Source organism: Phoenix dactylifera, chromosome 15 (genome assembly GCF_051530095.1).
Source record: "Phoenix dactylifera cultivar Ajwa chromosome 15, Ajwa_hap1_PhDact_Kaust_v1.1, whole genome shotgun sequence".
In the NCBI taxonomy this organism is placed as follows: domain Eukaryota; kingdom Viridiplantae; phylum Streptophyta; class Magnoliopsida; order Arecales; family Arecaceae; genus Phoenix; species Phoenix dactylifera.
In genome coordinates, this window is record NC_143204.1 from 24023158 (window position 1) to 24040789 (window position 17632).

General features: G+C 38.3%; 1 protein-coding gene across 1 annotated transcript; it reads left to right on the forward strand.

Moving 5' to 3' along the window:
• Positions 1 to 8008: 8008 nt before the first annotated feature.
• On the forward strand, positions 8009 to 16054 carry LOC103705841 (putative phospholipid-transporting ATPase 9). The gene is made up of 11 exons (XM_008789721.6): positions 8009 to 9332; positions 10190 to 11538; positions 11642 to 11752; positions 11908 to 12184; positions 12276 to 12364; positions 12473 to 12581; positions 14065 to 14268; positions 14371 to 14496; positions 14680 to 14778; positions 14864 to 15055; positions 15260 to 16054. Exons 1-11 carry the CDS (start codon positions 8940 to 8942, stop codon positions 15899 to 15901), a joined length of 3591 nt encoding a protein of 1196 aa, XP_008787943.2. The 5' UTR covers positions 8009 to 8939; the 3' UTR covers positions 15902 to 16054.
• The last annotated feature ends 1578 nt before the right edge of the window (positions 16055 to 17632 follow it).

Here is a 17632-nt window from a genome sequence, read left to right on the forward strand (position 1 = left end):
TCTTACATTTGGGCATGGGTGTTTGGCCCGACAAAATAAAGAGAAATTATACCCTAGTAGCATGCATGAACCAAATGTCTGTGCATGCAGATATTCATAACCACTCGTTTCTATGGCAGTACACTGGATAAGCACTCTACGAATGATGTCCACAAGAACGAGCGGTTGTCATTGTCTGCGTGCATGACCACGTGGTGCATGCAATGTAGGAATTAATGTGCCGGCCAAAGTATACCTTTCATCATAACAAGGTGGTATTTTAGTGTTGGTGACAGTGGCTTGGTAATTTTAATACGTGGACCTTTCTTTCCCACGTTAATTAGGGCCCATGAAAACAGTATGGTAATCTACAAGTTGCTGTTAAATTGTTTAATCCTATGTTGTAGAAGGCGAGTATTTTTTCTCGAGAAGGGTAGTAACGGTTGGCACCAACAGATTTAAGTGGATGTTTGGTCCACCTTGCTTTGCTGAAAGTTGCTATGATAAGGTCAAAAAAATTAGGAAACCTTCCTTTTGACAGATGGCCCCCCACCCACTCTACGCTTAAAAAAACGTACCCTTTCGAAGTGAACATAACATTCAGCCGTTTCTTTCCTTTTTTTTTTTTATCTTTTCTTTTTTGGGGTAAAGTGGAAGGCCAACGGCAAAAATCAGCTTGAAGAAGAAGTTTTTTTTTTTGTTAGGTTGGCGATCCACATATCTGACGAGCATGGATATATCCAATAAGATCAAAAAATAGAATATCTCGGAGCGCCCGAAGCAGCCCTCCATTCACAGTCCACAAGGTACTACCAGTATGGTTAGCCATATAGATGGTCATTCAATTCGCAGCTTCATTAGCTTTATAGAAAATATGCTTGGTCTGAAAAATCTCTCCATCTCTCATCATGTTTGGCCTTTTTTTCTTTTCTTTTTGAAGTAATGAAAGTAGAAAGAATGCCTGCAAACGAATATCTGATCAGATGCATCAGACAGTGGGGGTGAGCCATGGTTTCCCCTCATTTTTTCACCCGCTATTCAATTTTTCCATCAAACAAACTACATTCTCACGCATTTTGCATCAGTTTTTTTAGTTAACCGTACATGAATAGTGGTAAACAAATAGAGATAATGCCGTTTTTATTCAACAAAACTTTCTGTTCAATTGTTAAATATTTTATTTTTAAATTTTTACAAATATTGTTATCATCGTATCCATACCGAGGTGCGAGCGCAGCTGGGTAGCCTGTAAAAAATTCACTATCAGAGATTTTTGATGTTTAAGTCAGAACAACGAGGCAACAGTATGGAAGGAAGAAATTTCGGAAGAATGAAGGCTCCGTAAGAATAGTAGCGTATTGTGTGTTTTAGGTTTCTGGGCTGTTCCGCTTGTATAAGAGAATCAATCTTGTCATACGATGCGGGGTCAGTCCGTAGCTGGTCTATGGGTGCCAATTATTTTCCGTAGCTGGTGGCTCCGGCCTCGGTTTACATCTGAAGATAGAAAGAACGGTAAGGTTCGAGGTTGAGATGTCCACATATACTCAAATCGTTTAATTTATCCGTTTACCAAAAAAAAAAAAGAAGGAAAGATGGAGCTAAGTCGCCTCCCTTAAAGATATCAAGTTGTGGAACCGTTCCCACAAAGGCAAAGTCTGTTTCCCAGGGACGTCTTAGTACTCCGAGGTAAAACAACGATCACAAGCCTACGGTGGGATCTGAGTCAACTCTCGATTAGAAGGCAAAAACAATGCCAACTTAAATTTTGTTTTATTGAGTCTAAGACTCAATATAACTAACACAAATCAGCATTAAAATTAAATTTTAAATAAAATAAAAATTTAGCAACGAATCTAAACACATTCTTGGACAGGAAAAGTCAGCTGAGGTTCCACAAGACCAGGATCTGAGCGCCGCTCTCCACCTCGACCCGCCCACTCCCCGAAATTTCCGCAGGATTCGCCGCACCTGGAGGACTCTCTTGCCGTCGAACCCCAACTACATCCCCACATCCCTCTCCCTCTCCTTTGTTCCAAGATCGATAGAGATATCCCTCTCTTTTCCTCCGAACTGTGCCCTTATGACAAAGAACATCTCGCCACATCGGCAAAGTATCCGGTGGATTGTCGATGCTTTTTAATGTATATATCGATGCAAAAAAAAATATTGGTAATTTTATTTCTGATATTTTCTAAAATATCATAAAAGCGTCGAATGTGCTACCAGCGATGTTTTTTGTTCGCATCGTGAATTATAAAATGTGCCAACGCTTATAAGTGTCGCTAATAGCCGAAGATTTTTAAAAACGCCAGCGATGAAGCATTTTATATTAGCGATGCATGCTGTTGATGGAAACCGTGTTCGAATTAGGTCCCACGATAACTTCATCTTCTGGAGCAGCCAAAAAATATAAGTCTATGGAAACACTTGAAAAGGTTTAAAAATAGGCGTCAATAATCCAAAATAAATAGCTCAAGGAATTCCATAAGTACGCATATGAAATGTAATTAGAGGCACGAGAGAAAAGCAAGGGGGAGGGAAATGTCTGCAATTCATCTGCCTTTTTTTTTTCTATGTTGATTGTTATTACTTGTTTGCATGCAAATAATAATTTAAAGAAGCAAAACAGATGGTAGATTGTGCCCACCCATCTGTACTCCGTCCGTAAAGTAGAATTTGTTCTACGTTCCATACCCTGGCAAAAAAGCAAACGCCAATCCGTAGCTGGCAAAGAGACTCCGAGGGACCCAAAAAAGATGGAGGGGAGAGAGTTAAATGAATGCCATTTGGCATTAATGAGCTGTTCCTCCTTAAAACTACAGGTAACTTGGGATGCGGCTGCCTTTGCCATTTAATTCTTCGGACATATGAAAAAAAAAAAAAAAAGAAGAAGTTACCCATGTGATGATGTGACTTACCAAGTGAAGGATGATGGTATTCTGTTCTAAAAGAAAATGATTGATGAATTTGATGTAGGTACCCAAAGTTCCAAAACATCTCGCATTGAATCATTTGCTTCCGAAGGTCTCATTAGAACAAAGAGACGCAGAAGAGATCTGTGGCATGTGGGAATGGTGAGGTTTCAAATGGCAGTTTTTTTTGACAGACAAAGCACATGCATACTTCTTGCATAGACTAAACTAAAACCACACGGAATCACAACTTACACCCATAAAGATTTTCGAATCTAGGATATGAAGATGAGGAAGGCCAGGGGAAAGGTGTTTAAGTTGCAAGCGATCGGCTCAGCATTGTAAGGAAGGGCATCTTGATAAAACTAGGACTCTTTTGGTTCGTAGGAAAAAAAAAAAAAAGTACGATCAACAAAAAAATAAAAAAAAATAGTTCATATTCAGTTAGAATTTTTAAAAAAAGAGATAGAAAAGTAACCTAATAAAACTTTTATATTTTATATAAAAAAGTTTATATAGGATATCAAAAGGTTCAATTCCTATCTGAAAATTGGTATATATTTTTTAAAAAAATATTCTTAAGCTTTTAGATAAAATGAAATAAGATCTTTCTCTTTATAAGAGCAAAACAAATATTTTATATAATTTTTTCAGAAAAATAGATGCTCGATTAAACATAAGCTACTCTAAAATATGGTACTTTTTTATGGTTAACCAAAAATGAAAAACTACTTTTTCAGGCATCATATACCTAGATATTAGCTTCCTAGAAAAAAATATTTTATCAAGGAAATTTTTTTTTGTAAACTAAACAAGTCTCTAGCATCATGCATGAGTTGTGCACATAATTTGTGCAAGAGAATGGAAATATTTTGGATAGATGGCTATGAATCCAAATAAAACTGTTCTAGATAAATTTGCTATGCAAATACTTTTTTGGATACTTTACTTTTTCATAGCCATTATCAGTGAAGAAGAGAATATATAATGTGTTCAGCGAGGGCTCATGATATTTTGCATTGCTACAAAAGAGACATGCGAAGATACATGTATAACCTGGCAGGGTGTATAAAAAATAGTAGTCCAAGGACAATCTCTATGGACACATCCATAAAATTATATAGACTTACTTTTTGTTACCCCACTGTCTTATATTACTAAATTAATTGGCTAATATTATTATATATAATTATTTTTATTTATTTGTGTTTACTATGAGTACTAATATAAGAGAATAATAGATAAAGTTAATTTCTCGGATTAGGTTTGCCAATCAAAGCTCTCGCTACCCCCTACTCAAACACAACACAAACAAAGAATTGAAAATTTATTCTATTTGGAATGTTCATTCTTGTGATGCAAGCCATGAAAATCTAGACAACTAATGTCTATATCTCAACATAGATTTTGTTTGGATGTTGCAAAGATATTCAACTTAATGTAATTTTGACTCCTGGAAATTTACCTCCTTCTAGAATATTGCATTTATGTGTTTGGATGTGAACACCCATCAAGCATCTAATTAAATGTAGCAGATAAAATCCAATAACATTAGTATTATAGTAACTATGACCAACCTATCCTAGGATCTTTAGGATGGAATAATTATTGATTGGATCAAGTCCATCGCTTAGTTGGTGGACTAGTCCAACCGTAGAGCAACGCGTTCATAGATGGACAAAATAGAAAAGAGTGAATACACACGCATGAAACGTGTTGCTTCATGATTGAACTGGTCCATCATCTCCGTGGATATGATCCAACTAATAGTTATACTTCTAGATGAGCCCCACTTTGATGTTAAATTTTCCACGCTCGCACCAAAAAATCCTTGACCTCAATGCCCTCACTTTCGAGACATCATGTACCATATATAAAATGTTGTGGGCCCAGGACACCTCCACCTTTTGGTTTTTAGCTGACTATATATTAATAGAAGGGTTTTTTTCAAAGAAAAAAGAGGCACTGTCAATGTTTGAATCGAAAAGCCCTGAGGCATTGGCTTTTTCTATAGTATGAGGCTTTGAGGTATAAATAGTTGCGCAAAAAGAATAATTGATATTTTTTTGTGATGTTCACTGTTGGATCATATTCTGCACGTATCTTAAAATATTTTGGATGTTTTTATCCATCTATCTGTATATATCACAAAGCTAACTTTGTGCGGTCTAATAATGGATTCAGGCGAAGCATGATGAATTATTTTTTTCCACAAAAGATACAATCCCCTTACATAAATAGACCTTTTCCCATTTGACACCTCATCAAGACATCTCATTTCCCTTCAGCCACCTCTTTTTCAATCTTTCTTCCCCTCAGTGGTGGGGTATAGGATGGTGATTGAGGGAAGGATATTCCTCTCCTAAGTCTAAAGGGAACGGTATTAGAATTTTTCAGAAAATGAAGCCCTGGAAAGTTGAAGTTGCCTCCCAAGAAAGCTACGGTTCTCTTAGATGTCCTCTCACGTAGCATAACCACATCGCCGGGCCTTATCAGCCATGAACTTTCCCTGCTCTGTTTTGTTTGTTTTTACATGACCCAATAACATATTGATAAAAATACATTACCTCTTGACAATCAGGGGAACTTCCACCAGAAGAAAAAGGACTGTCAGAAGTAAAAAAATCATTTATAAATAGACTATTGATGACAACTTTGATAGGTTGCATCTGAACAGATGTGAAACTAGATGAATAAGAAAGATGCAAACATGAAACTTCGTATTGAAGAAGGCGACTATGCTGCTTTAATTTGAGGTGGTAATTGATTTATGAGTGGTAACCGAAATATTCCAAGATTATGACTGACCTTGTAATGTTTCCAAGACGTCACGGTAGAGACTATGCTACGTAATCAGGTAACAAATGAAATAATAATTGCATGTACGTAATATTTTAAGCTTTATTTATGCATTTGTTCTCCATGTCAAATTTATACCAGCAACACAGGCTTTATGTTGCAAGCACCATTTCAAAACAATATCTTCAATGGCCTCAAAAATACAAAGAGAGAGAGAGAAAAAAAAAAGAAGAAGATCACCGGTCTTCTATCCCTGGTGTTTAGTAGCGTCAGCCAAATCTTTTGGATCAAATTTATTTTTCTAGAAGTAAACATTTTGTCATATCAATTAGTTTTAAAATACAATTAGACTCAGAAACAAGTGCAGGTGTACAGGGTAGAAATGATTGAGAACAGAGTGCCTGAAGTGTCCTAGCTAGCCTTAAGGTTTCAATGGCGGGCTCGATACATAAAAGTTTGCTCTTTTATTCAAAATTAAAGTTAAAAAATATCACTTTATTATTCAAATTTAAATTTCAAATTGTTACTTCACCATTTAAAACATTATCTACAAAAACAACAAGTATATCGATTTCTATTACAAAGGCTGCTACACCGTGATAAATAATATTTTGCGTTATGTGGCGGTGCACCATGCCAATTATTTGATGTCGTTTCTATAAATTTTAATTTGAGATGAATAAGATCTCTAAAAGTTAGATAAGATGATTGACGTGATGTATTATCCTATATAATATATATATATATATATATGCATATGTATATGTATATATATGGTGTAAAATATAAATTTTTTGCTATATTGAGTTGTCATGTTATTAATTTGTTTTAGGAAAAAAAATGTTACTATTCTAATTCTAGCAGTTTGATTTCTAGGCCGGCAAAGAATCCGAAGAGGGCGGGAGAAAAACTAAAAATCAAAGCACCTCCCGCTTCCAACCCCTAGAAGAAGCCGACAAAGTTCCCACCTTACTATTCCCGTTCTGACCCTCCCCAAACAACCCTAACCGCAATCGTATTTCCACGCGGTCCTTTAGGCTGCACATCGAGAAGACCCGTACTATTCCCGTTCTGCCCCCATAATATTCATGGAATAACGAGTAAAAGGTGGATAAAGAGGGCATTTTGGGAACAGTACTTGGGGTCTTTTCGTCCCCAAAGACCCAGAGACACGTGGGTCACATGAAGTACATTTATGGTGGATAAAAATTAGGGACCCACTTTAAGAGAATTCCATGCATAAAAGTAGGTACAGTCTTTTGCTTTGATTTGGTATGGAGTTTTCTACATAATGGAGAGGAAATTGGATATGGACTTGATAATTAAGTGTATGCCCATATTTAATCAAACCAGAAGCCATGCTCCTCCCCCTTCCCACTTCCATATTCCAGTTCTATAATCTGAATAGGGCTGTTAGTCTCAACATTTAAAAGAAAAAATTGTTTAAGGATTCTAGAGATAAATCAAAGCTTTTAAAATTAAATAGTGCAATCTTTACTGAACATGTATTTTTTTTCTTTTTGATGAAATGGCGGTACGAGACATGTATTTATTGATTCATTAATTTATCATTTCTATATAGTTGATTGGTGAAATTGTCCCCCATTGCCTTCTAGAAAAGAAGACTTAAGGTAACTTGGTATAGTTGATTATGCATGGGAAAATTAATTATGGGTATTATGTTATCTAAGAAGATTGTTAAATTATATATTCATGTAGTAAGGTGTATGTTGCAAAAAGTTAATAATGGTAAATAAATATTATAAAACTGGAGATGTACTAAAAATTAAATGCATCTTCAAAGTATCTTCAATTAAATCGCCCATCTACATGCCGGTTCTCTTTTTACTTCCTTCACCCTTTATACATCAAATTGCAAATAAAATATCATAGGAAATTAATTTGTTATAGATTTCCTGAGCAAAGCACGTTCTTTGCAGATAATCTTGTTGAAGGAACAGGAAGCTTGTTTTGAGTAGGAGTCAACAACTTAATCCCTCAACTAGCGAAAAAATAAGTAATCGCTATAATTAGTATTTTTTTCCCAAAAAAAAAGGGAGTCGAAAAGGTTAAGAAAATCAACATATGCTTCCTTCCAAACTTAGTATGAGCTTTAAATTGTTACCAGGCATAATGCACAATGTAGTAGTTGACGTGCATTAATACGAAACTGCAACTTAAATGATTTGCATTAATACCAACCTGCAATTTAAATTAAGTTGATAAACTCGGGAGATCTTATAATTAATATCTTTGCTTTTTCTTTCTTTTTTTTTGGCTCCACCAAAATCTATTGGCTCGGCTCGTATTCTCATGTCCCCCCGGCGCCATGCTCTGCCGAGAAGAACCTTCGAGGGAGGGAGGGAGGAAAGGAGGCAGAGATTTCGGGCACCACCCGCGGGAAGTCGTCAGATTCGCCGTCAAAAGCCGGCTTCTGACTATTACCATGTTGGTGAAGTTGACCTTCTAGAACGGCGACAATTTTCTTCGCCTAAAATTTCGATTTTTATTTCTTTCTTGGGCTTCCACGTGAGATTTCCGCGGGATTTCTCCTGTCTCTTCTCGCTTGTGCTCGAGTCATGGGGGAGACTTGGAGCACGGCACGGTTTGAAGGTTCAACGCGATGCCGCCCGCCACGGCGAAGGCTTCAAAGAAGATGGTCTGCTGTTCCCAACTCTTTGCCTTTTATTGCCCGGAGCCTCTTATAGCTCTTCGCAGAGTCTGACCTCCGGCATTCTGTGTTCGAAAGATAGAGAAAGCTTGGGGTTTTTTTTTTTTTGGTGATTTATTGTCGAATTTCATCTATTTGTGGGATTTTGTATTTGAACTTGCGGTAAAGGTGGGATCTTTTGTTTCCTTTGGGCATTTTTTTTGGTTTGTTCTGGGCTCCGTTGTTCTTTCTTTTCTTCTTTATTCTCGGACACGGAAGCTCTGTTCTTTTGTTATTCCTGCTGATTGGGGATTATTAAGCCTGGGAGTGATTTAAAAGAAGAAGCTTTAGGAATTTTAAACTCCAGATTCTGCTGTTCGTTTGAGTATTTTGGGAGCTTCAGTTTCTGAAGAGATTGTGATTTGGGATTTTCCTCTCCCCCTTCTCCCTGAATTTTTTGATTCCAGGTCCCTGATTCATTTGCTTTCTTTGGATATTAGATTTTTTTTAAAAAAAATTTCTCTATCACTCCACTTGGCTGCAAACTGGTAGTGATTGCATTTTGGGTGGCTTCATCCCTTGGGACTTGACTATAAGAGATGGCTAGAGGGAGAAGAAGCAAGTTCCATGTTAGTAAATTATACAGCTTTGCATGCGGTAGGTCGGGGTTCAAAGAAGACCACTCCCAGATCGGACGCCCGGGCTTCTCCCGAGTAGTCTATGCCAATGACCCGGATCGCGAACATGCCATCAACCTAAACTATGGATCCAACTATGTCTCCACCACCAAGTATACATTGGCCACCTTCATTCCTAAGTCCTTGTTTGAGCAGTTCAGGAGGGTTGCCAACATCTACTTCCTGGTCTCCGGATGTCTCTCTTTCACCCCCTTGGCTCCTTACAGTGCTGTGAGTGCAATTCTCCCGCTAATTATCGTGATTGGAGCAACCATGGCGAAGGAGGCCGTCGAAGATTGGAGGCGCAACCAGCAGGTAAATTTTATCACTCTTGTTTGGGAAAATTTTGAATCCAGTATGATGATTTTTGAAATATATTATCTTAATAACCGTGCTGTTGGATCGGATCGCATCTCTGTCTGAACTTGTTCCTGAATCATTTTGGGTTTCTTGATGAGCTTAATAATTGGCAAGCAATAAAAGAAAGGACTTCGAGTATGGCTGTTTCTGTTATAGTAGCATTGGTAGTAGTCATATTGAATAATTTCATCGATCAGAACATGTTAACCTTCTTAAAGTTTGAGAGGGGAAGAGAGGAAGATGTTTTTAGATGAGATACTTGACAGAATAGATTGTTTACAATCTAGAAAATTTCCAGGATTTAGTGAGTAGGAAGTTCCCTGTACTAGAAAAAAAAAAGAATTTTCCTTTCTCGGGATGGTGCAAATGCTAAACATAATCATGTATGCTGATGTCTCAACGGTGTCAATTAGGTTACATAATTAACTCTGGCCTTTCTGAAGGATATGGAAGTGAAAGCAAGAGCTTTATAATTGTCTGACTGGGTTTTTCTAATGATTGAGTGAGAATCTTCTATCAGTTGATATAGACAAAGGAATGCTGATTTCGCTATTACTTCTGAAAGAAAAAGGGGATTTGTGCACTTCTTTTGCTGATATTTAACCAAACATTATCATTTATGTTGCTCAATTTTGTTTTAGTGTTATGTTTTTTAAAAGATTCATCTTCCAAATACCAGTTCCTTCCAAATTTTATCCAAATGTGCTATTATAATTGGGCTGCCAAAGAAGTGTCTTCCCAAATCTTCTCATGTTGACTTGCTTGTATGTAATAACTTAATGTGCGCTTCTGCGAACAATACCTTTTTCCAGGATTCTGAGGTGAACAACCGAAAAGTTAAAGTGCATCGTCAGGATGGTAACTTTGACTATACAGAATGGAAGAAGCTGAGAGTTGGGGATATAGTGAAGGTGGAGAAGGATGAATTTTTCCCTGCCGACCTCATTTTGCTTTCATCCAGTTATGCAGATGCAGTATGTTATGTCGAGACCATGAACCTTGATGGAGAAACAAATTTGAAATTGAAGCAGTCATTTGAGGCAACCTCAGATTTACAAGCTGATTCTAGCTTCCAAGATTTTCAAGCAATAATCAGATGCGAGGATCCAAATGCGAACCTCTACACTTTTGTTGGAAGCATGGAACTGAAGGACCAGCAGTACCCTCTCTCACCTCAGCAACTTCTTCTTAGGGACTCTAAGCTGCGCAACACCGATTACATATATGGGGCTGTTATTTTCACAGGCCATGACACAAAAGTCATGCAAAATGCCACAGATCCACCATCCAAAAGGAGCAAAATTGAAAGGAAAATGGATAAAATCATTTACCTCCTCCTATCTGCTCTGGTCTTGATCTCAACTATCGGCTCGATTTTCTTTGGCATCGCAACCCGTGAAGACTTAGAAGATGGCAAGATGAAGAGATGGTACCTTAGACCAGATGACACTACAATCTTCTATGATCCTAACAAAGCACCTATTGCAGCAATATTGCACTTTTTGACAGCAATGATGCTGTATAGTTACTTCATCCCCATCTCTCTGTATGTATCCATCGAGATCGTCAAGGTGTTGCAGGCTTTTTTCATCAACCAAGATATTCAAATGTATCACGAGGAATCAGACACGCCTGCTCGTGCTCGTACATCAAACCTGACCGAGGAACTTGGCCAAGTTGACACAATTCTCTCGGACAAGACTGGAACCCTGACTTGCAATTCAATGGAGTTTATTAAATGCTCCATTGCTGGAACTGCTTATGGACGCGGAGTCACAGAGATCGAGAGAGCAATGGCTAGAAGAAAAGGATCCCCAATGGTTAATGAGCTTGATAACGAAGAACACGAAGAAAATCATGTGGATGCAAAATCTGCAATTAAAGGTTTTAATTTTAAGGACGGACGTCTCATGAATGGGAATTGGGTTCATGAGCCTCGTGCTGATGCTATTCAGGATTTTTTTCGGCTGTTGGCAATCTGCCATACTTGTATACCTGAAGAAGATGAAGACTCTGGGAAGATATCATATGAAGCCGAGTCACCCGATGAGGCTGCCTTTGTTATTGCGGCAAGGGAGCTGGGATTTGAATTTTACCAGAGGACACAGACAAGCATCTCTGTGAATGAACTGGATCCCATGTCAGGCAAGACAGTTGAAAGGTGAGAAATAAATATACTCAAGGCTGATGGAACAGTTTCATGACTTGCTGGTAAATTCTAATCAAATTGCAACTTACAATCTATTTTTTTCTTTTTCTCGTAGGTCATACAAGCTTCTAAATATCTTGGAGTTCAATAGTTCTCGGAAGCGGATGTCTGTGATAGTTCGAGATGAGGAGGGGAAATTGCTATTACTCAGCAAAGGTGCTGACAGGTTTGTAAGCTACTACACCAATCTGTCTAAGAAGTCTAACTAAATCTTAAAAGGGAGCCAAGTTTCTCATTTCTCATCGTCTATTTTGAAAAAAAGATATGCATCCAAAATCTCCAACATTTTGTCCTGACCTTTGTTTCCTTGGATATAAACAGTGTTATGTTTGAAAGGCTTGCAAAGGATGGAAGGGATTTTGAGGAAAAAACCAAGGAACATATGAATGAGTATGCTGATGCAGGTTTAAGGACCTTGGTTCTTGCATGTCGTGAACTCGATGAAGAAGAATACATGACTTTCAATGAAAGCTTCACGGCGGCCAAGAATTCAGTTAGTGCTGATAGAGATGAAAAAATCGAGGAAGCTGCCGATATGATCGAGAGAGATTTGATTCTTCTTGGCGCCACCGCTGTTGAGGACAAACTACAGCTCGGGGTGTGTAGAAGGTTTTCAAGGAATTGTACATGTGAATCTTATAACCATGCTGTATGTGCTAATGCTTATTTCTTCTAAAATGGGTCAACAGGTACCTGAGTGCATTGACAAACTTGCACAAGCTGGAATCAAGATATGGGTACTGACTGGTGACAAGATGGAGACAGCCGTCAATATAGGGTATGCCTTTGAAATACATATTTCCAGTTTCAAATGCTTGTTGTATGGGGGTGTTCTCAATCTTCTTGTACATTATTCTTACCCAGTCACCTTCATTAATTTTTGCAGCTTTGCCTGTAGTCTACTAAGACAAGGAATGAAGCAGATAATCATCACTTTGGAAACGCCAGAACTTAAAGAGTTGGAGAAAGCTGGAAACAAGGATGCTATTGCTAAGGTAAAATTTACTGTTTATTATTCTATTATTATGTTCGTGAAAATATTTCTATTCAATAATTCGTTTGCCTTTTTATTAACCGAAGATCATCCTCATATCAGGGTATTTGAATCAGGATAATTTTAAGTGGTCAAGATACTATTTGTGTACCTGACCTGGCAGCTCAAATTTCTAAATAGTGAAGGCTATCCTAATAATTGATAAAGATATAGAAGGAAGATAAACAGTTTAAAGCTTAATTGGCAGAATCAAGAGCAGGTGTGACTGAATTCTGATGTGGGTTCAGTGAAATAGGTCTCTCAACAGAGATTAGAATGAGGAAACATTAAGGAATCGGGAGTATGGATGAGTTTACAAGTGGGTATGCCAACCTTAGCATAAGTTTCTAGCTACTAAGGCTTTAAGCTTATCTTTCGTGGCTGAAAATAAGAGTCAGCAGTTGCTAGGTTGTTTATTAAAAAATCTCCATTTCCTCTGCTTATAAAAAATCTTAAAACAAAGTGATTGAAGATGTAACTCAAACACAGGGAAGTTGCACTGCAATAAAACATCATGGATGACTCCTTTATGGCCACCTAGTTATGCCCAAACTTGTTTTATGCGTTTGGTTCACATTCTGATGATATTCATTTCCTTGTGCACTGGGCAGATTTATGCTACATTTGTCATCATGATAAGATTCCCGAAGTCCATGTTTGAATTACAAGCACTCAGATCAACCGTCACAGTCTTAAGCTATCATTCCTTGTGTTAATATAGTATGACTTCTCTTGTAGGATGAACCAGAGTTGGGATGAAATGTATATTTAATCTGGATGTTAACAAAATATCTCGGGCAGATACTTGATTATTGACTGTATAAACAAACTGTTATTTCAGCTGTTTCTATGTACTAATTACTCTTACATGTAATGGGGGGGTTCATAAAATTGGAGCCTCCCTATCGGTTGGGCAGTTTATTATATTTCCTTTCACTGCATCTTAATTGACTGTTATATGAAAGAGAAGATTAAAGATGAATTTAACTGCCATAGCATTTTGTCTGATCTGCTGACTAATTTTAGAAATAATATTATTTGGAACTACATCCTATAAGGTTGGTCAGTTTATTATATTTCCTTTCACTGCATCTTAATTGACTGTTATATGAAAGAGAAGATTAAAGATGAATTTAACTACCATAGCATTTTGTCTGATCTGCTGACTAATTTTAGAAATAATATTATTTGGAACTACATCCTATAAGGTTGGTCAGTTTATTATATTTCCTTTCACTGCATCTTAATTGACTGTTATATGAAAGAGAAGATTAAAGATGAATTTAACTACTTTTGCATTTTGTCTAATCTGCTGATTAAATTTAGAAATATTATTATTTGGGACTGCATTCTATAAGGTTTCTGTATTCTGAATTGTCACCTGATTATCGAACTTTCAATTTGGTCCTTCTCAACATATTTACAGTTTGTTGTTGATACTTCAGGCATCAAAGGAGAGTGTCGTCCATCAGATAAGTGAGGGGAGGAAACTTATTAGTCCATCAAGTACTGAATCATTAGCTTTGATCATTGATGGGAAGTCACTTACATATGCTTTGGAAGATGACGTCAAGGACATGTTCTTACTACTGGCAGTTGGCTGTGCATCAGTTATATGCTGCCGTTCATCTCCCAAACAGAAAGCCCTCGTGAGTTCTGGCAAAGTTTTGAATAATATCGCTGCCCTTGTTTTCTGTTTCAGTTAATCCTCCTTGTATTGAATTGAATGAAGGCATCATTGAATTTTCCAGGTCACACGACTTGTAAAAACTGGCACTCGTAAAGTCACATTAGCAATTGGTGATGGAGCCAATGATGTGGGCATGCTTCAAGAAGCAGACATTGGGGTTGGTATCAGTGGTGCTGAAGGAATGCAGGTCAGTAACGTCAATCCAGAGAAAATATTTACAAGGATGCACAAGAATGTGATGCCAGACTGGACTTTTCTATCTGAATCCCTTTTATCCTTTCTTTTTTTATCCGCTCCCTTAGATTGCATGAATTTCTGGTCTTCTAAGTATTAAAATTTAATTTTTTTCTGGAACAATGCTCAATTTCAGGCTGTCATGTCGAGTGATGTTGCCATCGCTCAGTTTAGATTTCTAGAGCGACTGCTACTTGTGCATGGGCATTGGTGTTATAGGAGGATCTCATCAATGGTATAACCTCTCGACTTGTACATTTTAAACTTGAATCACTTCTTTGCAGCCTGGTGCTTGACATGTTCCTCTAACTTCTCTGCAGATATGCTATTTCTTCTACAAGAACATCGCATTTGGTCTCACTCTCTTCTTGTTTGAGGCCTATACGACATTCTCTGGGCAAGCTGCATATAATGATTGGTTCTTGTCATGCTATAACGTCTTTTTCACATCACTCCCTGTGATTGCTTTGGGGGTATTCGACCAGGACGTTTCTCCTCGATTTTGCCTCAAGGTATGCCCTTCACCCCCCATCATTGATAAACACGTTTGTTTTTCGATCACATATAAATACATTTATTTTCATCAAATCATGAACTTTTGCCCCTGAAGAATATAAACCTCATTCGAAGCAATCTAAACTTCCGTAATTTCCTCATCGGGCATTGCATGCTTGCTTTATGAACTAATCCCGAATTTGATCTCTTTCTCAATGCAGTTTCCCATGCTCTACCAAGAAGGTGTACAAAATGTTCTCTTCAGCTGGACCCGACTTCTTGGTTGGATGTTCAACGGCATCCTGAATGCCATCACAATCTTCTACTTCTGCACCTATGCCTTCCAGCACCAGGCCTTCCGCAAAGGTGGCGAGGTTGTGGGCTTCGAAGTTCTTGGGGCCACCATGTACACCTGCGTGGTCTGGGTCGTGAACTGCCAAATGGCGCTCTCAGTCAGCTACTTCACTTTGATACAGCACATTTTCATCTGGGGTGGAATTGCTCTTTGGTACCTGTTCCTCCTGGCCTATGGAGCCATCACCCCTACCATATCAACCACTGCCTTCATGGTGTTCGTTGAGGCGCTGGCTCCGGCACCTTCATATTGGATTTTGACACTCTTTGTGGTGCCTGCCACCCTCATCCCCTACTTCACTTATTTTGCAATTCAGATGCGCTTCTTCCCAATGTACCATAACATGATCCAGTGGATACGCTCGGAGGGGCGAGCAGATGATCCCGAGTACTGCCAAGTGGTGCGCCAGAGGTCAGTGAGGCCAACCACAGTTGGGGTCTCTGCCCGCCTCGATCGGCCTAGTCAGTTCATAGCAAGGAAAGTCCACAATGCAGCTCAGTCACCATAACAGCTCTCTCGCCTTAGTCCATTGCTCATTGTACAGTTATACTGTCGACCCGCTGCTTCTCTTTCATCTTCGGATGCAGGGTACTGATGTTGTATAATTTGTTCCACACACGATCAAAAGCGAATTCCACAGAAGAGTTGTATATTTTGATTACCGGCCCTTTTTTGGTCTCATTGATTTATTTATTTTCTATGTCTATAGTCCCATAGTGAAAATTATAGAAAGTTTCTCTTCCATCGAATTCCTCTCTTTCGCCTCCTTGCATTTCCAATATCAGGAAACATGCCTGTTTGTGAATTTGTATCGTAATAACTTGATCGAGGTTGCTGTCTTTTGTGCAAAATAACCCGGGGTAGATAGACAGCAGAGTATGTTTGTATCATCTATAAGATATTTTGGCACTTCTTGAAAAGGAAGCATAGCTCCTCGTTGTTGCGACAAGGAATACATTTGCTTCGCAATCTGAACGCTTGCTAGAGGTTTCCTGTTAACATCCACTATTTGGACTCATGAATCTTGAATGGCTAATTAGCACCAGAGAACTTAATTTGCTTCCATCTATTCTGTTTTCCCTCAAGTAGGAACTTGATGAAATTAGAAAGAATTGGAAGCAATCTCTTGTCAATCGGTAAATTTTTGTTCGCTAGTTTCATTTTGAATGGATCTTTCAGCTCAAAATTAACCTTCTTAATGTGCTCCCTTTAACTTCTGAATTCTGATAGAAACAAATACTTATCCTTCTCTGAAATTGAAACAATAAGCTCCTATAAAATGGATATTTTAATGATGATAATGTAATTGGGGCAATGGATTTTAATGTCAGAAACACTGATATGTTCCTTATTGATACCTGTGAGGCTATTAATTTTGGATGTTCCGAAAATAAACGTGTCATCTGAACACTGGGATCTATTACTCTGCTGATCAAGATTTTCTTTTTCGATTTTTTAAAAGGACTGGATTTGGGTTCTCTATGACCTTTAAATGTATTTAACTGGACTGTTATAGCTATCATTTAGACTTGCATGCTAAACTTCATAGTTGAGCCCTTACATATCCAAGCCTTCGTACCACAAGCAGCTTTGTTTAGAAAGTTCCATGGGAGACGCGGCCATTGGTAACCAGCTTCTCTTCAACAAATTAAAAGAAAAGGCAAAAAAAAAAAATGAAGAAGAAGAAAAAACCGGGAAACTAGCCAAGCTGGTTGCTTCCTACGAGGACAGTGATGGTTACTCGGAGAACTTCCTCCAACCCCACATCCAACTCTCCACAGCCATTGGATGCTTCAGCTGCAAAGCCATGCAAACCAGCACAGTTGCTAAGACTGAAGGCAAATTCAGACGAAACTTGATTCATGATGTGAGGACGATCTAAAAGAACATGGTTCCTTTGAGCCAAAGATAGCTCAGATGATCAATCTAATGAGCCCAAACACTGCAATCTTATTCTAAATTGCAAAAGGCCAGTCCATCCATCCCCAGAAACACTACTTTTCAAGCGTATAAAAGCCTCAAACGTTCAAGCCACTTTACAAAGCCTCTCTTATAACTCTCTTGCAAACATCGACATCCAAACCAAGAAGGATCAAAGAATGAACCCGTGACCGAGACGACCTCATGGCTATGGCAGCGGCGGTGACGAACCGTTGTTCTCCTTCGGCTTTGCTTCCAAGTCCGCCGCCACCGCCGCGTTGGCTTCTCTTACAGTGTTGCGGCGCAAGGTGCATCGCCG